The sequence below is a fragment of the Aotus nancymaae genome, unplaced genomic scaffold, assembly GCF_030222135.1.
Source record: "Aotus nancymaae isolate 86718 unplaced genomic scaffold, 86718_ANA_hifiasm-v0.15.2.pri h1tg000053l, whole genome shotgun sequence".
Classification (NCBI taxonomy): Eukaryota; Metazoa; Chordata; class Mammalia; order Primates; family Aotidae; genus Aotus; species Aotus nancymaae.
This window is the reverse complement of record NW_026988467.1, coordinates 24,839,204-24,853,209: the sequence shown is the minus strand read 5'-3', so window position 1 is coordinate 24,853,209 and position 14,006 is coordinate 24,839,204. Positions and strand designations below refer to the sequence as shown.

At 46.0% G+C, this 14,006-nt stretch overlaps 1 protein-coding gene across 1 annotated transcript; it reads right to left on the bottom strand.

The window, feature by feature from the left end:
- Positions 1–4,938: 4,938 nt before the first annotated feature.
- On the bottom strand, positions 4,939–6,971 carry ATP5IF1 (ATP synthase inhibitory factor subunit 1). The gene is made up of 3 exons (XM_012439933.3): positions 6,793–6,971; positions 6,613–6,704; positions 4,939–5,202 (listed from the first exon to the last, which is right to left on the bottom strand). Exons 1-3 carry the CDS (start codon positions 6,877–6,879, stop codon positions 5,061–5,063), a joined length of 321 nt encoding a protein of 106 aa, XP_012295356.1. The 5' UTR covers positions 6,880–6,971; the 3' UTR covers positions 4,939–5,060.
- Positions 6,972–14,006: the final 7,035 nt, after the last annotated feature.

Here is a 14,006-nt window from a genome sequence, read left to right as displayed (position 1 = left end):
GGAGAATCGCTTGAACCCAGGAGGCAGAGGTTGCGGTGAGCCAAGGGCGTGCCATTGCACGGCAGCCTGGGTGACAGAGCAAGACTCCATCTCAAAAAAAAGGAGAGAGAAACAAAAGACTCCTTCTTTCATCTGAACACTTAGAGCCTGTTGTTGGGTTATTAATTAGCCTAGTACTGTTGTGTCTCAGGGAATAGGAAGGCCTGAGGAGAGGGAGAGAGACAGGGAGATGGCAGGTTGGTAGCACTGTCAGAATACACAAACATTTATTGATTAAGTTCATGACCCCAAAACAATTACAAGAGTAACATCAAAAATCACTGATCACAAATCACCCTAATAGATAATAGTGAGAAAGTTTGAAATATTGAGAGGATTGCCAAAATATGACATTGAGGCATAAAGTAAGCATATGACATTAGAAAAATGGCACCAATAGTGCTCGATGAAAGGCTGCCACAAACCTTCAATTTGCAGTATCTGTGAAGCTCAATAAAATGAAGCACTATAAAATGAAGTATGTCCACACCAATTCCCAGGCCTCAATCTTGCAGATTTGGATTTAACTGCGCTCAAGGTTTTGTTTGTTTTTTTGGCTAACATTTCTGGGAAGCAGAAACCTGTGCTAAGAACTACAACTTCATTATTTTATTTGTTTTTGAGTTGGAGTCTCTGCTGCCCAAGCTGGAATGCAGTGGTACGATCTCTGCTAACTGGACCCTCCGCTTCCCGGGTTCAAGTCATTCTCTTGCCTCAGCCTCCCGAGTAGCTGGGATTACAGGCGTGTGCCACCACGCCCTGCTATTTTTTGTATTTTTAGTAGACAGGGTTTCACCATGTTGGCCAGGTTGGTCTCGAACTCCTGACCTCAGGTGATCTGCTCGCCTCAGTCTCCCATTGTGCTGGGATTACACGCATGAGCCACTGCGCCCAGCCTGGGAACTACAACTTTAGGCTTACTGTTGTGAAAATCTCAAACTAGGCTCTATTGCAAACATGTTTGCATCATGTAGGCATGCATAGACATGCTGTTGGGGTTTATGTCACAGCCAAAAAGCGAATGCCAACACCAGCCGCTGGCACTTCTATGTTTAATGCCAAGAGCCCTTGCCTTTACCACCCATCCCCAGGTGTCCATGTACCTCCCACTCCCTCACATTGAAGAGGGAGCTAATAGGCAGCTGAAGCACTGGATTGGAACTGTAACTCAAGGTTGTGGGAGCAAGAGTTCTAAAGTGAAGACCTTGATCAGCACAAACCTGATTATGTGACCTTGTGAAAACTACTTCACAATTCCCTCCTTTGGTTACTTTGGGTATAAAATTAAACTAATGGAATGGATCTGTTTGCTAAAAATATGAGATTTAATGACCCAATAATTTTAAAGTGCTCTATTAATTGTGCGATTGTTAAATAACTTCACTGCATAAAATTCTATAGAAGTCTTTCAAATGACAAAAAAAAAAGCACCCCAATGATTCCTAATTTTTTTTTTTTTTGGAAACAGTGTCTCCCTCTATTGCTCAGGCTGGAGTACAGTGCTGCGATCATCGCTCACTTCAACCTCAGCCTCCCAGGTAGCTGGGAATGCAGGCCTGCACCACCACTCCTGGCTATTTCTTTTGTTTTCCGCAGAGATGGGGTTTGGTCATATTGCCCAGGCTGGTCTCAAGCTCCTGGACTCAAGTGACTCATCCGCCTCAGCCTTCCAAAGTGCTGGGATTAGAGGGGTAGCCACTGTGCCCAGCCCAGCCAGCACGATTCTGACACAGAGGGTTTGGAAGTTGCTTAGACAGATCCACTCCTGCAGTTCACAGAACTACTCTGGCTACTGCAGTCCCTTTCTTTCCTGAGTCTTGTTTGTTGAAGTCTTCTTGAGATTCTGTGAGACAGAATCACAGGTACCTACCATTATGGCCGGCTAATTTTTGTATTTTTGTAGGGACAGGGTTTCACCATGTTGGCCAGTTTGGTCTTGAACTCCTGACTTTAGGTGATCCACCCGCCTTGGCCTCCCAAAGTGCTGGGATTACAGGTGTGAGCCACCATGTCTGGCTGAAATTAGCCTATTTCATCTTTTTAAGAATTCAAGCTGTGATTCTTTTTTTTTTTTTTAATTCAGATTCATTTTTATGATTTTTTTTTTTTTTTTTGAGACAGCATCTTGCTCTGTCACCCAAGCTGGAGTGCAGTGGCGCAATCTCAGCTCACTGGAACCTCTGCCTCCCAGGTTCAAGTGGTTCTCCTGTCTCCGGCTTCCGAGTAGCTGGGACTATAGGCGTCCACCACCATGCCCAGCTAAGTTTTGTATTTTTAGTAGAGATGGGGGTTTTTACCATGTTGCCCAGGCTGGTCTCGAACTCCCAATCTCAGGTGATCTGCCAACTCGGCCTCCCAAAGTGCTGGGATTATAGACGTGAGCCACCGTGCTTGGCCCAAGCTATGATTCTTTTGTCATCACTTTAAAGTTGCAACTTTTTGCTTGGTTTGTTCAATCATAGACTGATTCTTATTTAAAATAAAATATATGACAAGAGTAGATGGTACTTTTTTTTTTTTTTTGGAGACAAATTCTTGCTGTCTCTCAGGCTGGAGTGCAGTGGTATGATCTCAGCTCCCTGAAACCTCTGGCTCCCAGGTTCATACAATTCTCCTGCCTCAGCCTCCTAAATAGCTGTGATTACAGATGTGTGCCACCACGCCCAACTAATTTTTTTATATATATATTTTTTGAGATGGAATTTCACTCTCGTTGCCCAGGTTGGAGTGCAATAGCTCGATCTTGGCTCACCACAACCTCCACCTCCTGGATTCAAGTGATTCTCCTACATCAGCCTTCTGGGTAGCTCGGATTACAGGCATGTACCACCAACACAAAATAATTTTTTGTATTTTTAGTAGAGATGGGGTTTCTCCATATTGGCCAGGCTGGTTTTGAACTCCTGATTTCAGGTGATTCGCCCACCTCGCCTCCCAAAGTGCTGGGATTACAGGCGTGAGCCACTGTGCCCGGCCTAGATGGTACATCTTTACTGAGGAAACAATTTAGGAACATCACTCCTAGTAAGACAATTGTTGATTATAAGTAAAACAAAAACAAAAACAAAACAAAACAAAAAAAACACTATCATGTACAATTTAGGGGATTTTGTATGCCTTTTTTTATTTTAAGTATACAAAATGAAAGCTGTTTGCTAAAACATCTTTTAAACTTTTCAAGTGTTATTCTGTTAATAACATTAAAAGAAAAGGCATTTGATCTTCGTATGATTGTTTCTATTTTTTTCTTTCTTCCTTTTTTTTTTTTGAGATGGTGTCTCACTCTGTGGCCCAGGTTGGAGTGCAATGGTGCGATCTCAGATCACTGCAACCTCTGCCTCCTGGGTTCAAGTGATTCACCTGCCTCAACTTCCTGAATAGCTAGGATTACAGGCGCCTGCCATTACACCCAGTTAATTTTTGTATTTTTAGTAGAGATGAGGTTTTGCCATGTTGGTCAGGCTGGTCTTGAACTCCTGACCTTGTGATCCACCCAACTCGGCCTCCCAAAGGGCTGGGATTACAGACCTCACCTGGCCAGTATGATTGTTTCTTGAACTTCATTTTGTGCTGGCTACTTGAAAAACAGGCACTACTGAGGCCTCAGCGCTGAGATTCAGCAACATTATAATCATTGTAATTCAAAGTTTAGCGTTTCTTTCTCTCTCTTTCTAAGAGTTGGGGTTAAAATGCTGCCCAGGCATGTCTGGAACGCCTGGGCTCAGGCAATCATCTTGCCTCAGACTGCCAAGTAGCTAAACTACAGGCATGCACAACCACACCTTGCTCAGTGTTCAGTTTCATGGGCAAGTTGTGGACAAGGTCAATGTGACTTCTCCAACCTTTTATCACTCAATGGCCCTAGAAGCCTTTGTAAGATAGATAGGGTCTTAGAACAAATAACTCATTACAATCCTGGGCAAATACTCTACTAAATCGGTGAACTGAAAATGTTTTGCTAATGGCCCAAAGGTCACCTCAAATTTTTTTGCCTAGAGGATTTATATTAGTTTGTATAATAATTTAGTTATACAAGGCCCTCAAGTCTAATTTTAAACAAAAACATACTTGGCAAAGCAAAATATAACCTAAAAAATAATTCTGATTTTCTGTTAATAACAGACTTGGATTAGAAGTCATAAAACCTGGACACAAGTCTCACTGCCAAGGTGCTGAGTGACTGTGTAAATCACATGTTTTCTAATTCCAGTTCTCTCAGTCTACAAAATTAGAACAAGGATGACTAGCTCATATTAAGTGTCCTCTAAACCGTTTTAAAAATGCAAAATGCCGTTTTAACTAATGGTGCTTTCAATTTTATCCATTTTTTTTTTTTTTTTTCGAGACAAGAGTCTCACTCTGTCACCCAGGCTGGAATGTAGTGGCATAATCTTGGCTCACTGCAACCTCCACCTCCCAGGTTCAAGTGATTCTCTTTCCTCAGCCTCCTGAGTAGCTGGGACTACAAGTGCATGCCACCACACCTGGCTAATTTTTGTATTTTTAGTAGAGACGAGGTTTTACTATGTTGGCCAGGCCGGTCTTGAACTCCTGACTTCAGGTGACCCACCCACCTTGGCCTATCAAAGTGCTGGGATTACAGGCATGAGCCACCGTACTTGGCCCAATTGTATCTTTTGAAGCAATGATTCCTTCTGATCTCCAGGCTGCTCCTCATCTTTATCCTTCAAGAAGCTTTTTCTGAACACTTCTAATTAGACTGGGAGGGGTACCTTTTCTATGTCATTCCCATCCCCTCACTTTCGTTGTTTCATAGCACTTATCACACTGTGCTTTGTTTGTGAGTTTCCTGATGCAGGGACCCCTCTAATTCATTTTAGTAGTTCATTAGTGTCTGTCCCTCTATCTCTCCCAGATAGAAGAAGGCATCAAACACAGTTCACTGATGACAATTTATTATAATCTGTTAGTAGCACACAGACAAATATTAATTAAACCAGAACTATGTCTACACAGAAGTGGGCAATGACACGTGCCATTCTATGGGGAACTGTGTGCACTTAATCATCATTTTTTAGTATTTTGATCTTCTGCTTATGCCGCTCAATTTCTTTCTGCAGACGCTCAATCTCCTTCTTATGATGAACGATCTCCTCTTCATGGTGTTTTTTCAAAGCTGCCAGTTGTTCTCTAGTCTGTGCTCTACAAGGACACAGTAGCTCAGGGTTTAATATATCAATCCTTCACCCCAAAGAGATCTCTAAGCATAACCTGTAATACCTAAGCAAGGAACAGGTGTCCCAATCCCATGGGAGTCTGGCTGGTCATCCTCTTCTACTCCTCAACTAGTGAAAGAATACCCCATCTTAAATTGAGGTGTAGTCATCTTAAGGAGAAGACCAAAATGATTCCACTGGTGCTAGTGGCTTAAATTCTATCATTAAGAGCTTATTGCTTTCGGATTCCTCTTTGCAATAGAAAACTCCAGAGAGATGTGACACAAGTCCCTAATACCTAAGCAAGGAACAACCCAAGGAACTTGACTCCCCTTTGGGAGAAAACAAAGGAACAAAATGAGGAAGACAAAGGGTGTGGTTAAAAGACAAATGCCCACCTCCTATTTTAATATGTCTAGGGCTTTCTTTGCCTATAGACACGCATGGCCCACTGTAAGGCCAAAAATGGGTCTCTTGCATGGGCAGTATTTGGCAGTTCAACTTGGGTCCCAAGAAGGGACTGGATTACAATGTTGGTTTGGCCACATTTAGGCCTCAGTTCTCCTAACTATAAAATGTAGGGGCTCAATTAGATAGTCTCTAAGGGCTATATCTTGGCTCTATACAGTATGGCAGGTGCCATGGTGATAATTCTTAACAGAAGGCAGAAGTGAATGGCCAAAGGACAAGCAAAAGCAAGATTAATTCCTCACTGCTCTCCAGAGTGGACAGAAGTCAGTTAAAGATAACTCAGGGCTGGGAAAGGGAGTAAATAGGCCCAGCCCACTCCGTACTCCCAAGCAAGAGAGGGAAATCTACGGGTCTAGGCTGAGCTGAGTAGGGCAAAAGCCTTTAGGAGATGGTGTAGTCCAACCATAAGCAGCTCCCATGATCAGTTCCCAAGACCCTCACTCTTGCGGAGTCGGGGGTCTGGAAACGCCTGAGAAGCCTGAATGCATGCAGGCTTGCAAAGCTAAGGGGTGCTGGGGAGGAAAGAGAGCGTAGAGGGGGTGACAGGTGGGTGAGGGCCGAGGGAGTCAGGCTGGGAGGCAAGCATCAGATGGTGGGATCTAGACCCTGTGCAAAGAATCTGGGGGCGTTTCGCACGACCAGAGCAGAACTCCACGCGGGGGATGGTAATGATAAAGGAGGAGTTGAGCCGTGGGTTGTCTTGGAGACTCGCCAGTAGAAATGGTTTGGGGGCCTGAGACTGTTCTGCAGGGAACTAGGAGTGCCCTATAGGTGGCAACGGTCGGCACATCAAGGGGCCCGAGAGTTCTGTTGGGGGATGGGGTGCCCCAAGGCACCAGGTAGGAATAGGTGGGGCGATTGGCAGTTTAAGGATTGGAAAGCCCTGGGAGATCTCGGGCTGGACTTGGGACCCGGTGAGCCTCACCGGAAATATCGTTCCTCTTCAGCCTGCTCTCTCTTTCCAAAGGCCCCACCGGCTTCCCGGATGGAGCCCGCGCCCCGATCGAGATTCTCGGACTGCAGAGAGACAGACACTGATAAAGATGCGGAAGCGAAGATGGGATCCGCCCTCGCGGCTGGGGCAGCGGACACTGTCGCAGCGTACCTGATCCGAGCCGAAGCTTCGGGCTTGCATGGTCCTCACGCCCCAAACGCCAAGCCACGTCCTCGCCGCCAACGCCGTAACTGCCATTGCTGCTGGAGCTGCACCTCTGGCGTCTCTGCCGCAGCAAGCAGTACTTGGGTACGCGCTAACGACGGGGACGGCCAAGCACCCAATCTGGTCGATGGAGAGGCGGATGAACACTGAAGTAGCGAATCACGAGAGAGCGGAGGCGGGCTTCCTGGAGCTCACAGCGAATCCCGAGCAAGAGGTGAGCCTATTCTTAGCCAATCGCTAGCAAGGGCTCCGGGCACTGGCCTGGAAAGAAGAATGTCGGAGGAGCTTAGAGAGCTGGGTAAGGAGAGTGCCAGAAGCCGAAATTTCGGCTCTTGGAACCATCAGAATGAGGCGTGGCGTCCACCCCCAGCCCACGATTTCAATCCTAAAGTCGTTGTTATTTCAAAGCTCAAAGGAAGTTTTCCCTTCCCTGGCCTACTAGCGTCAATAAAATGGGGGAACGTGGAGTTGGCAGCTGTGTCCCTGGATGCTGACGTCCAGGATACCGACGTCCGACGTGCCTCGGTTTAGAGATACGTAAATCGCATTCATTTGTTACGAGGAGTGTCAGTGTTCTGGCGGGGCGCGGTAACTCACGCCCGTAATCCCAGCGCTTTGGGAGGCTGAGGTGGGTGATCACCTGAGGTCAGGAGTTCGAGATCAGCCTGGCCAACATGGTGAAACCCTGTCTCGTTTCTACTAAAAATACAAATATCAGCCGGGTGTAGTGGCACGCGCCTGTAATCCCAGCTACTCTGGAGGCTGAGGCAGGAGAATCGGCTTGAACCTGGGAGGCAGAAGTTGCAGTGAGCCTAGATCGTGCCACTGCACTACAGCCTGGACAACAGAGCAAGACTTACTCTTAAAAAAAAAAAAAAATCAGCCGAGGCTGAGGCAGGAGAATTGCCTGAACCCAGGAGGCGGAGGTTGCAGTGAGCCGAGATCGCGCCATTGCACTCCAGCCTGGGTAACAAGAGCGAAACTCCGTCTCAAAAAAAAACAAACAAACAAACAAACAACAACAACAAAAAAATATATATATATATATCAGCCGGGCGCTGTGGCTCACGCCTGTAATCTCAGCACTTTGGGAGGCCGAGGCGGGTGGATCACGAGGTCAAGAGATCGAGACCATCCTGGCCAACATGGTGAAACCCCGTCTCTATTAAAAATACAAAAAATTAGCTGGGCACGGTGGCGCGAGCCTGTAATCCCAGCTACTCAGGAGGCTGAGGCAGGAGAATTGCCTGAACCCAGAAGGCGGAGGTTGCGGTGAGCCGAGATCGCGCCATTGCACTCCAGCCTGGGTAACGAGCGAAACTCCGTCTCAAAAAAAAAAATAAATAAATAAATAAATAAATAAAATAAAAATCAGTGTCCTTTTGTTTCTTTTTTAAAATTATTTTTAATAATTAATTATTTATTTATTTATATGAGACGAAGTCTCACTATTACCCAGGCTGAAGTATAGTGGAACTACCTCGGCTCACTGCAACCTCCGCCTCCCAGGTTCAAGCGATTCTCCAGCTTCAGCTTCCCAAGTAGCTGTAATCCCAGCGCTTTCCTGTAATTACAGGCGTGCACCACCACTCCCGGCTAATTTTTTTGTATTTTTAGTAGAGACGGGGTTTCGCCATGTTCACCAGGCTGGTCTCGAACTCCTGACCTCAGGTGATCCACCCAAATCGGCCTTCCAAAGTGCTGGGATTACAGGTGTGAGCCACTGTGTCCGGCCTCTCTCTCTCTTTTTTTTTTTAGACAGAGTCTGACCTTGTTGCACTCAGAGAGTGCAGTGATGCAATTACCGCTCAGTGAATGCTCCACGTTCCCGGTTCAAGCAACACTCCCACTTCAGCCTCCAGAGTAGCTGGTACCTTAGGCGAATGCCACTGTGCCAGCTACATTTTCTTTTTTTTAATTTTTAATTTTTATTTATTTATTTATATTTATTTATTTTAAGACATAGTCTCTCTCTGTTTTGAGGCTGGAGTGCAATGGCAGGATCTCGGCTCACTGCAACCTCCTACTCCCTAGTTCAAGCGATTCTCCTGCCTCAGCCTCCCGGGTAGCTGGAATTACAGGCACCCACCACCATGCCCAGCTAATTTTTTTTTTTTTTAGTAGAGACGGGGTTTCACCATGTTGGCTAGGTTGGTCTCGATCTCCTGACCTCGTGATTCTCCGGCCTCAGCCTCCCAAAGTGCTGGGATTACAGGTGTCAGCTACTGCGCCCGGCCAATTTTTAATTTTTAATTGAGACAAGATCTTGCTATGTTACCCAGGCTTCTTTTGTTTCATTGACATTTCACTCTCCAGTCAACATAAATGTCACCTCAGAGAAAACTTCCCTGGCCCAGCACAGTGGCTCATGCCTATAATCCCAATGGTATGGGAGGCCAAGGCGGGAAATTACCTGAACCAAGGAGTTTCAGGCCTTCCTGGGCAACGTAGCAACATCCTGTTTCTACTTAAAAAAAGAAAAATACCTAAATATAACCTTCTCTGTCAATTTATCACCAGGGATTCTCTCATATCTCCTCCCCGTTTTGGTCTCTTTTTTTCTTTGCACTTTTCACCTTGTGAAGTTATCAGGTCCTTGCTCAAGTGGGCACTGAATTAATATTTGTGGATTGTATTAATATTGTTAACAAAAATAAAATTGCAAGCTGCCCCCCGACCCCACCGACTGAATGGACCCCCTCTTGGCCAAAGGACACCAGAAAAATCATTGAAAACTGAATTCCTGTCGGGCACAGTGGCTCACTGCTGTAATCCTAGCACTTTGGGAGGCCGAGGTGGGTGGATCATCTGAGGTCAGGAGTTGGAGACCAGCCTGGGCCAAATGGTGAAACCCTGTGTCTACTAAAAATACAAAAAATTAGCCAGGCATGGTGGCACACACCTGTAATCCCAGCTACTCGGGAGGCTGAGGCAGGAGAATCTCTTAAACTCGGGAGGCAGAGGTTGCAGTGAGCCGAGATTGCGCCACTGCACTCCAGCCTGGGACACAGAGTGAGACTCCATCCCTGGGACACAGAGTGAGACTCCATCTCAAAAACAAAAAACAACAAAAACACAAGGCCGGACGCAGTGGCTCACGCCTGTAATCCTAGCACTTTGGGAGGCCAAGGCAGGAGGATCACTTGAGGTCAGGAGTTCGAAACCAGCCGGGCCAACACAGTGAAACCTCCATCTCTACTAAAAAAGAAAAAAAAAAAAATTAACTGGTCGAGGTGGCACATGCCTCTAGTCCCACCTACCCAGGAGGCTGAGTCAGGAGAATTGCTGGAACCCAGGAGGTAGAGTTTGCAGTGAGCCAAGATCACCACTGCACTCCAGCCTGGGAGACAGAGTGAGACTCCGTCTCAAAAAAAAAAAAAAAAAAAAAAAAAGAAACAAAAAACAAAAACAAACAAAACTGAATTCTTAGCCAGCCCTGAAAGTAAGGGAGGTCAGAAGCACATCTTGTTATGCTCCCTCCATTTTGATGTTTAAGCACAACTGACCATCATCAATGTTGAAATAGAGATCGTAAGATTAGCAAAACACACTCTTTGTGAAAATAAGATATTGAATTATAAATAGGACTTAAGGCTATGCCACACTACAGTTAAGTCACACACATTTACAGGTCACTCTGACCCAATGTATTGGCTAACAGCCTTCTTATCTTAAACATTTCTTTCTGCTGACTCCAAATTTTTAGACTAAGTTTTACTCCTTTAACCAATTGCAAATTCCTTTTCTTTTCTTTTTTTCTTTTTTTTTAATAATAGAGACGGGGTTTGACCATGTTGGCCAGGCTGATCTTGAACTCCTGACCTCAGGTGATCCATCCTCCTCGGCCTCCCAAAGTGCTGGGATTACAGGCATGAGCCACCACGCCCGGCCACCAATTGCAAATTAAAGAATCTCTGAATCCACCTATAACCTCTAAGCCCGTGCTTCAAGATACCACACCTTTTTGGGCCAAATCAATGTATATCTTTCATGTATTCATTTATATCTTTGCCTGTAACTCCTGTCTCCCTGAAATTTATGAAACCAAGCTGTGGGCTGGGTGCAGTGGCTCATGTCTGTAATCCCAGCACTTTGGGAGGCCAAGGCAGGAGGATCACTTGGTGCCAGAGTTTGAGACCACCTTGGGCAATGTAGTGAGACATCATCTCTACCTCCCTTTCCCCCTAAAATTAGCCTGGCATGGTGGTACATGTGTTATAATCCTAGCTACTTGGGAGGATATCTTGCGCCGAGGAGTTCAAGATGATAACAAGCTATGATGGCACCACTGCACTCCAGCCTGCTGGGCAACAGAGCAAGACACTGTCTCAAAAAAAAAAAAAAAAAATACCCGCCCCCCCCAAAAAACCCCTTAAGAAAATCCAGCCTGTAATCCCAGCACTTTGGGAGGCTGAGGTGGATGGATCACTTGAGGTCAGGAGATCGAAACCAGCCTAGCCAATATGGTGAAATCCCATCTCTAAAAAAAATAAAAATAGAAATAAAAGTAAAAAATAATTTCATGGGCCAGGTGCGGTGGCTCACGCCTGTAATCCCAGCACTTTGGGAGGCCGAGGTGGGTGGATCACAAGGTCAAGAGATCGAGACCATCCTGGTCAATATGGTGAAACCCCATCTCTACTAAAAATACAAAAAAAAAATTAGCTGGGCACGGTGGTGCATGCCTGTAATCCCAGCTACTCAGGAGGCTGAGGCAGGAGAATTGCTTGAACCCAGGAGGCAGAGGTTGCGGTGAGCCGAGATCGCGCCATTGCACTCCAGCCTGGGTAACAAGAGCGACACTCCGTCTCAAAAAAAAAAAAAAAAAGAAAATCCAAATTATAACTTGATGACCTCAGGGATACTTTCCTAGGACTTCTTGAGGCTGTGCTTCCCCAAGCTATGGTCACTCATATTGGTAAACAATGAGAACACATGGACACAGGGAGGGGAGCATCACACACTGGGTCTGTTGCGGGGAAATAGGGGAGGGACAGCGCGGGGTGGTGGGGAGTTAGGGAGAGATAGCAGGGGGAGAAATGTCAGATATAGGTGAAGGGGAGGAAGGCAGCAAATCACACTGCCATGTGTGTACCTATGCAACAATCTTGCATGTTCTTCACATGTACCCCAAAACCTAAAATGCAATTTAAAAAAAAAACCTTTAAAAAATATTTTAGTTTTTTTTTTTTGTTGTTGTTGTTAACAACATATTGTTAAATGGGCTTAATAACTGCACTTTTGGCAATGTGGTACAATGGAGTAGAAAAGAGTAGGCTGGGCGTGGTGGCTCATGCCTGTAATCCCAGCACTTTGGGAGGCCGAGGCAGGCAGATCACGAGGTCAGGAGATCGAGACCATCCTGGCCAACATGGTGAAACCCCATCTCTACTAAAAATACAAAAATTAGTTGGGTAGGGTGGCATGTGCCTGTAGTGCCAGTTACTCAGGAGGCTGAGGCAGGAGAATCGCTGGAACCTGGGAGGCAGAGGTTGCAATGAGCCAAGATCACGCCACTGCACTCCAGCCTGGGTGACAGAGCGAGACTTCATCTCAAAAAAAAAAAAAAAAAAAGAAAAGCATAAGTAGGAGTCTAGGGAAAGCTTAACCTTCACCTCCGTCTAATGAATGTGAATAAGACAATAGTAATCTTTACTTTCATAAAGTGTATAGCTCTTCTCTAAGTTGTTTTATCTTCTGTTTCTTCTCCTTTAGCTGAGAGAATTGGGCCAGATTCATGATTATAAAAATACTTTCTTTGGGGCTGGGCGCGTATCCCAGCACTTTGGGGGGCCGAGGCAGGTGAGTCACCTGAGGTCAGGAGTTCGAGACCAGCCTGACCAACATGGAGAAACCTTGTTTCTACTAAAAATACAAAAAATTAGCTGGGCATGATGGCAAATGCCTGTAATCCCAGCTACTTGGGAGGCTGAGGTTGGAGAATCGCTTGAACCTGGGAAGCAGAGGTTGCGGTGAGCCAAGATCGTGCCATTATACTCCAGTCTGGGTAATAAGAGTGCAACTCCGTCTCGAAAAAAAAAAAAAAAGCATTAGCTGGGCATGGTGGTGTGCCTGTAATCCCAGCTACGTGGGAGGCTGAGGCAAGAGAATCGCTTGAACCAGGCAGGAGGAGATTGCAGTGAGTGGAAATCACCCCACTACACTCCAGCCTGGGCGACAGAGCAAGACAGTCTCAAAAAAGGTACTAGGTCTCCTTTTGAGGTGATGAAAGTATTTTGGAACTAGACAGACGTGGCGGTTGCAGAACATTGTGAATGTTCTAGCCACTGGACCACTGAGCTAGTCCAGCGTTGTGGCTCATGCTTGTAATTCAGGAGGCTGAAGCTGGCGGATCGCTTGAACCCAGGAATTCTAGACCAGCCTGGGCAATATGGCAAGACCCGGTTTCTACAAAAGTACAAAAAATTAGCTGGGCATGGTGGCGCGCGCTTGCAGTCCCAGCTACTTGGGAGGCTGAAGTGGGAGGATAGCTTGAGGTCAGGAGGTAGAGGCTGCAGTGAGCTGTGATTGCATCACTGCACTCCAGCCTGGACGACAGGGCAAGATCTTGTCTTGAAAAACAAAACAAACAAACAAAAAAACTGCTGAATCATTCATTTTTTTATTATTATTTTTTACCTAACAATAATAACTTAAGCAAATTATTTACTTTAAAGTGGTTAATTATGGCCGGGCGTGGTGACTCATGCCTGTAATCCCAGCACTTTGGAAGGCTGAGGCGGGAGGATCACTTGAGGTCAGGAGTTCAAGACCAGCCTGGCCAAGGTGGTGAAACCCCATCTCTACTGAAAATACAAAAATTAGCCGGGAGTAGTGGCCTGAGCCTGTAACCCCAGCTACTCGGGAGGCTGAGGCAGGAGAATCCCTGGAACCCGGGAGGTGGAGGCTGCAGTGAGCTGAGATCGTGCCACTGCACTCCAGCCTGGGCGACAGAGCAAGATTCCGTCTCAAAATAAATAAATAAATAAATAAATAAATTTTAAAACTGGCTAATTATATGTTATGGGCAATTCGTTTAAATTTAAAAAAGCCCACCTAAGTTTAAAGTGCCTGGCTGGGCTGAGAGCTCTTTAAGAGCCTCTCAGGCGGGAGGCGGGGCTAGAGGGGCGGACCTGTAAGAATCACGTGAGGCGGCGCCT

Bases quoted from the DNA above. Each gene is read 5' to 3' on its own strand.
- ATP5IF1 (XM_012439933.3), bottom strand. From the start codon at position 6,879: ATGGCAGTTACGGCGTTGGCGGCGAGGACGTGGCTTGGCGTTTGGGGC. The intron at 6,705-6,792 runs GTACGCTGCGAC...GTCTCTCTGCAG, and splicing joins GAAGCTTCGGCTCGGATCAG to TCCGAGAATCTCGATCGGGG. The intron at 5,203-6,612 runs GTGAGGCTCACC...GTGTCCTTGTAG, and splicing joins GAAGAGGAACGATATTTCCG to AGCACAGACTAGAGAACAAC.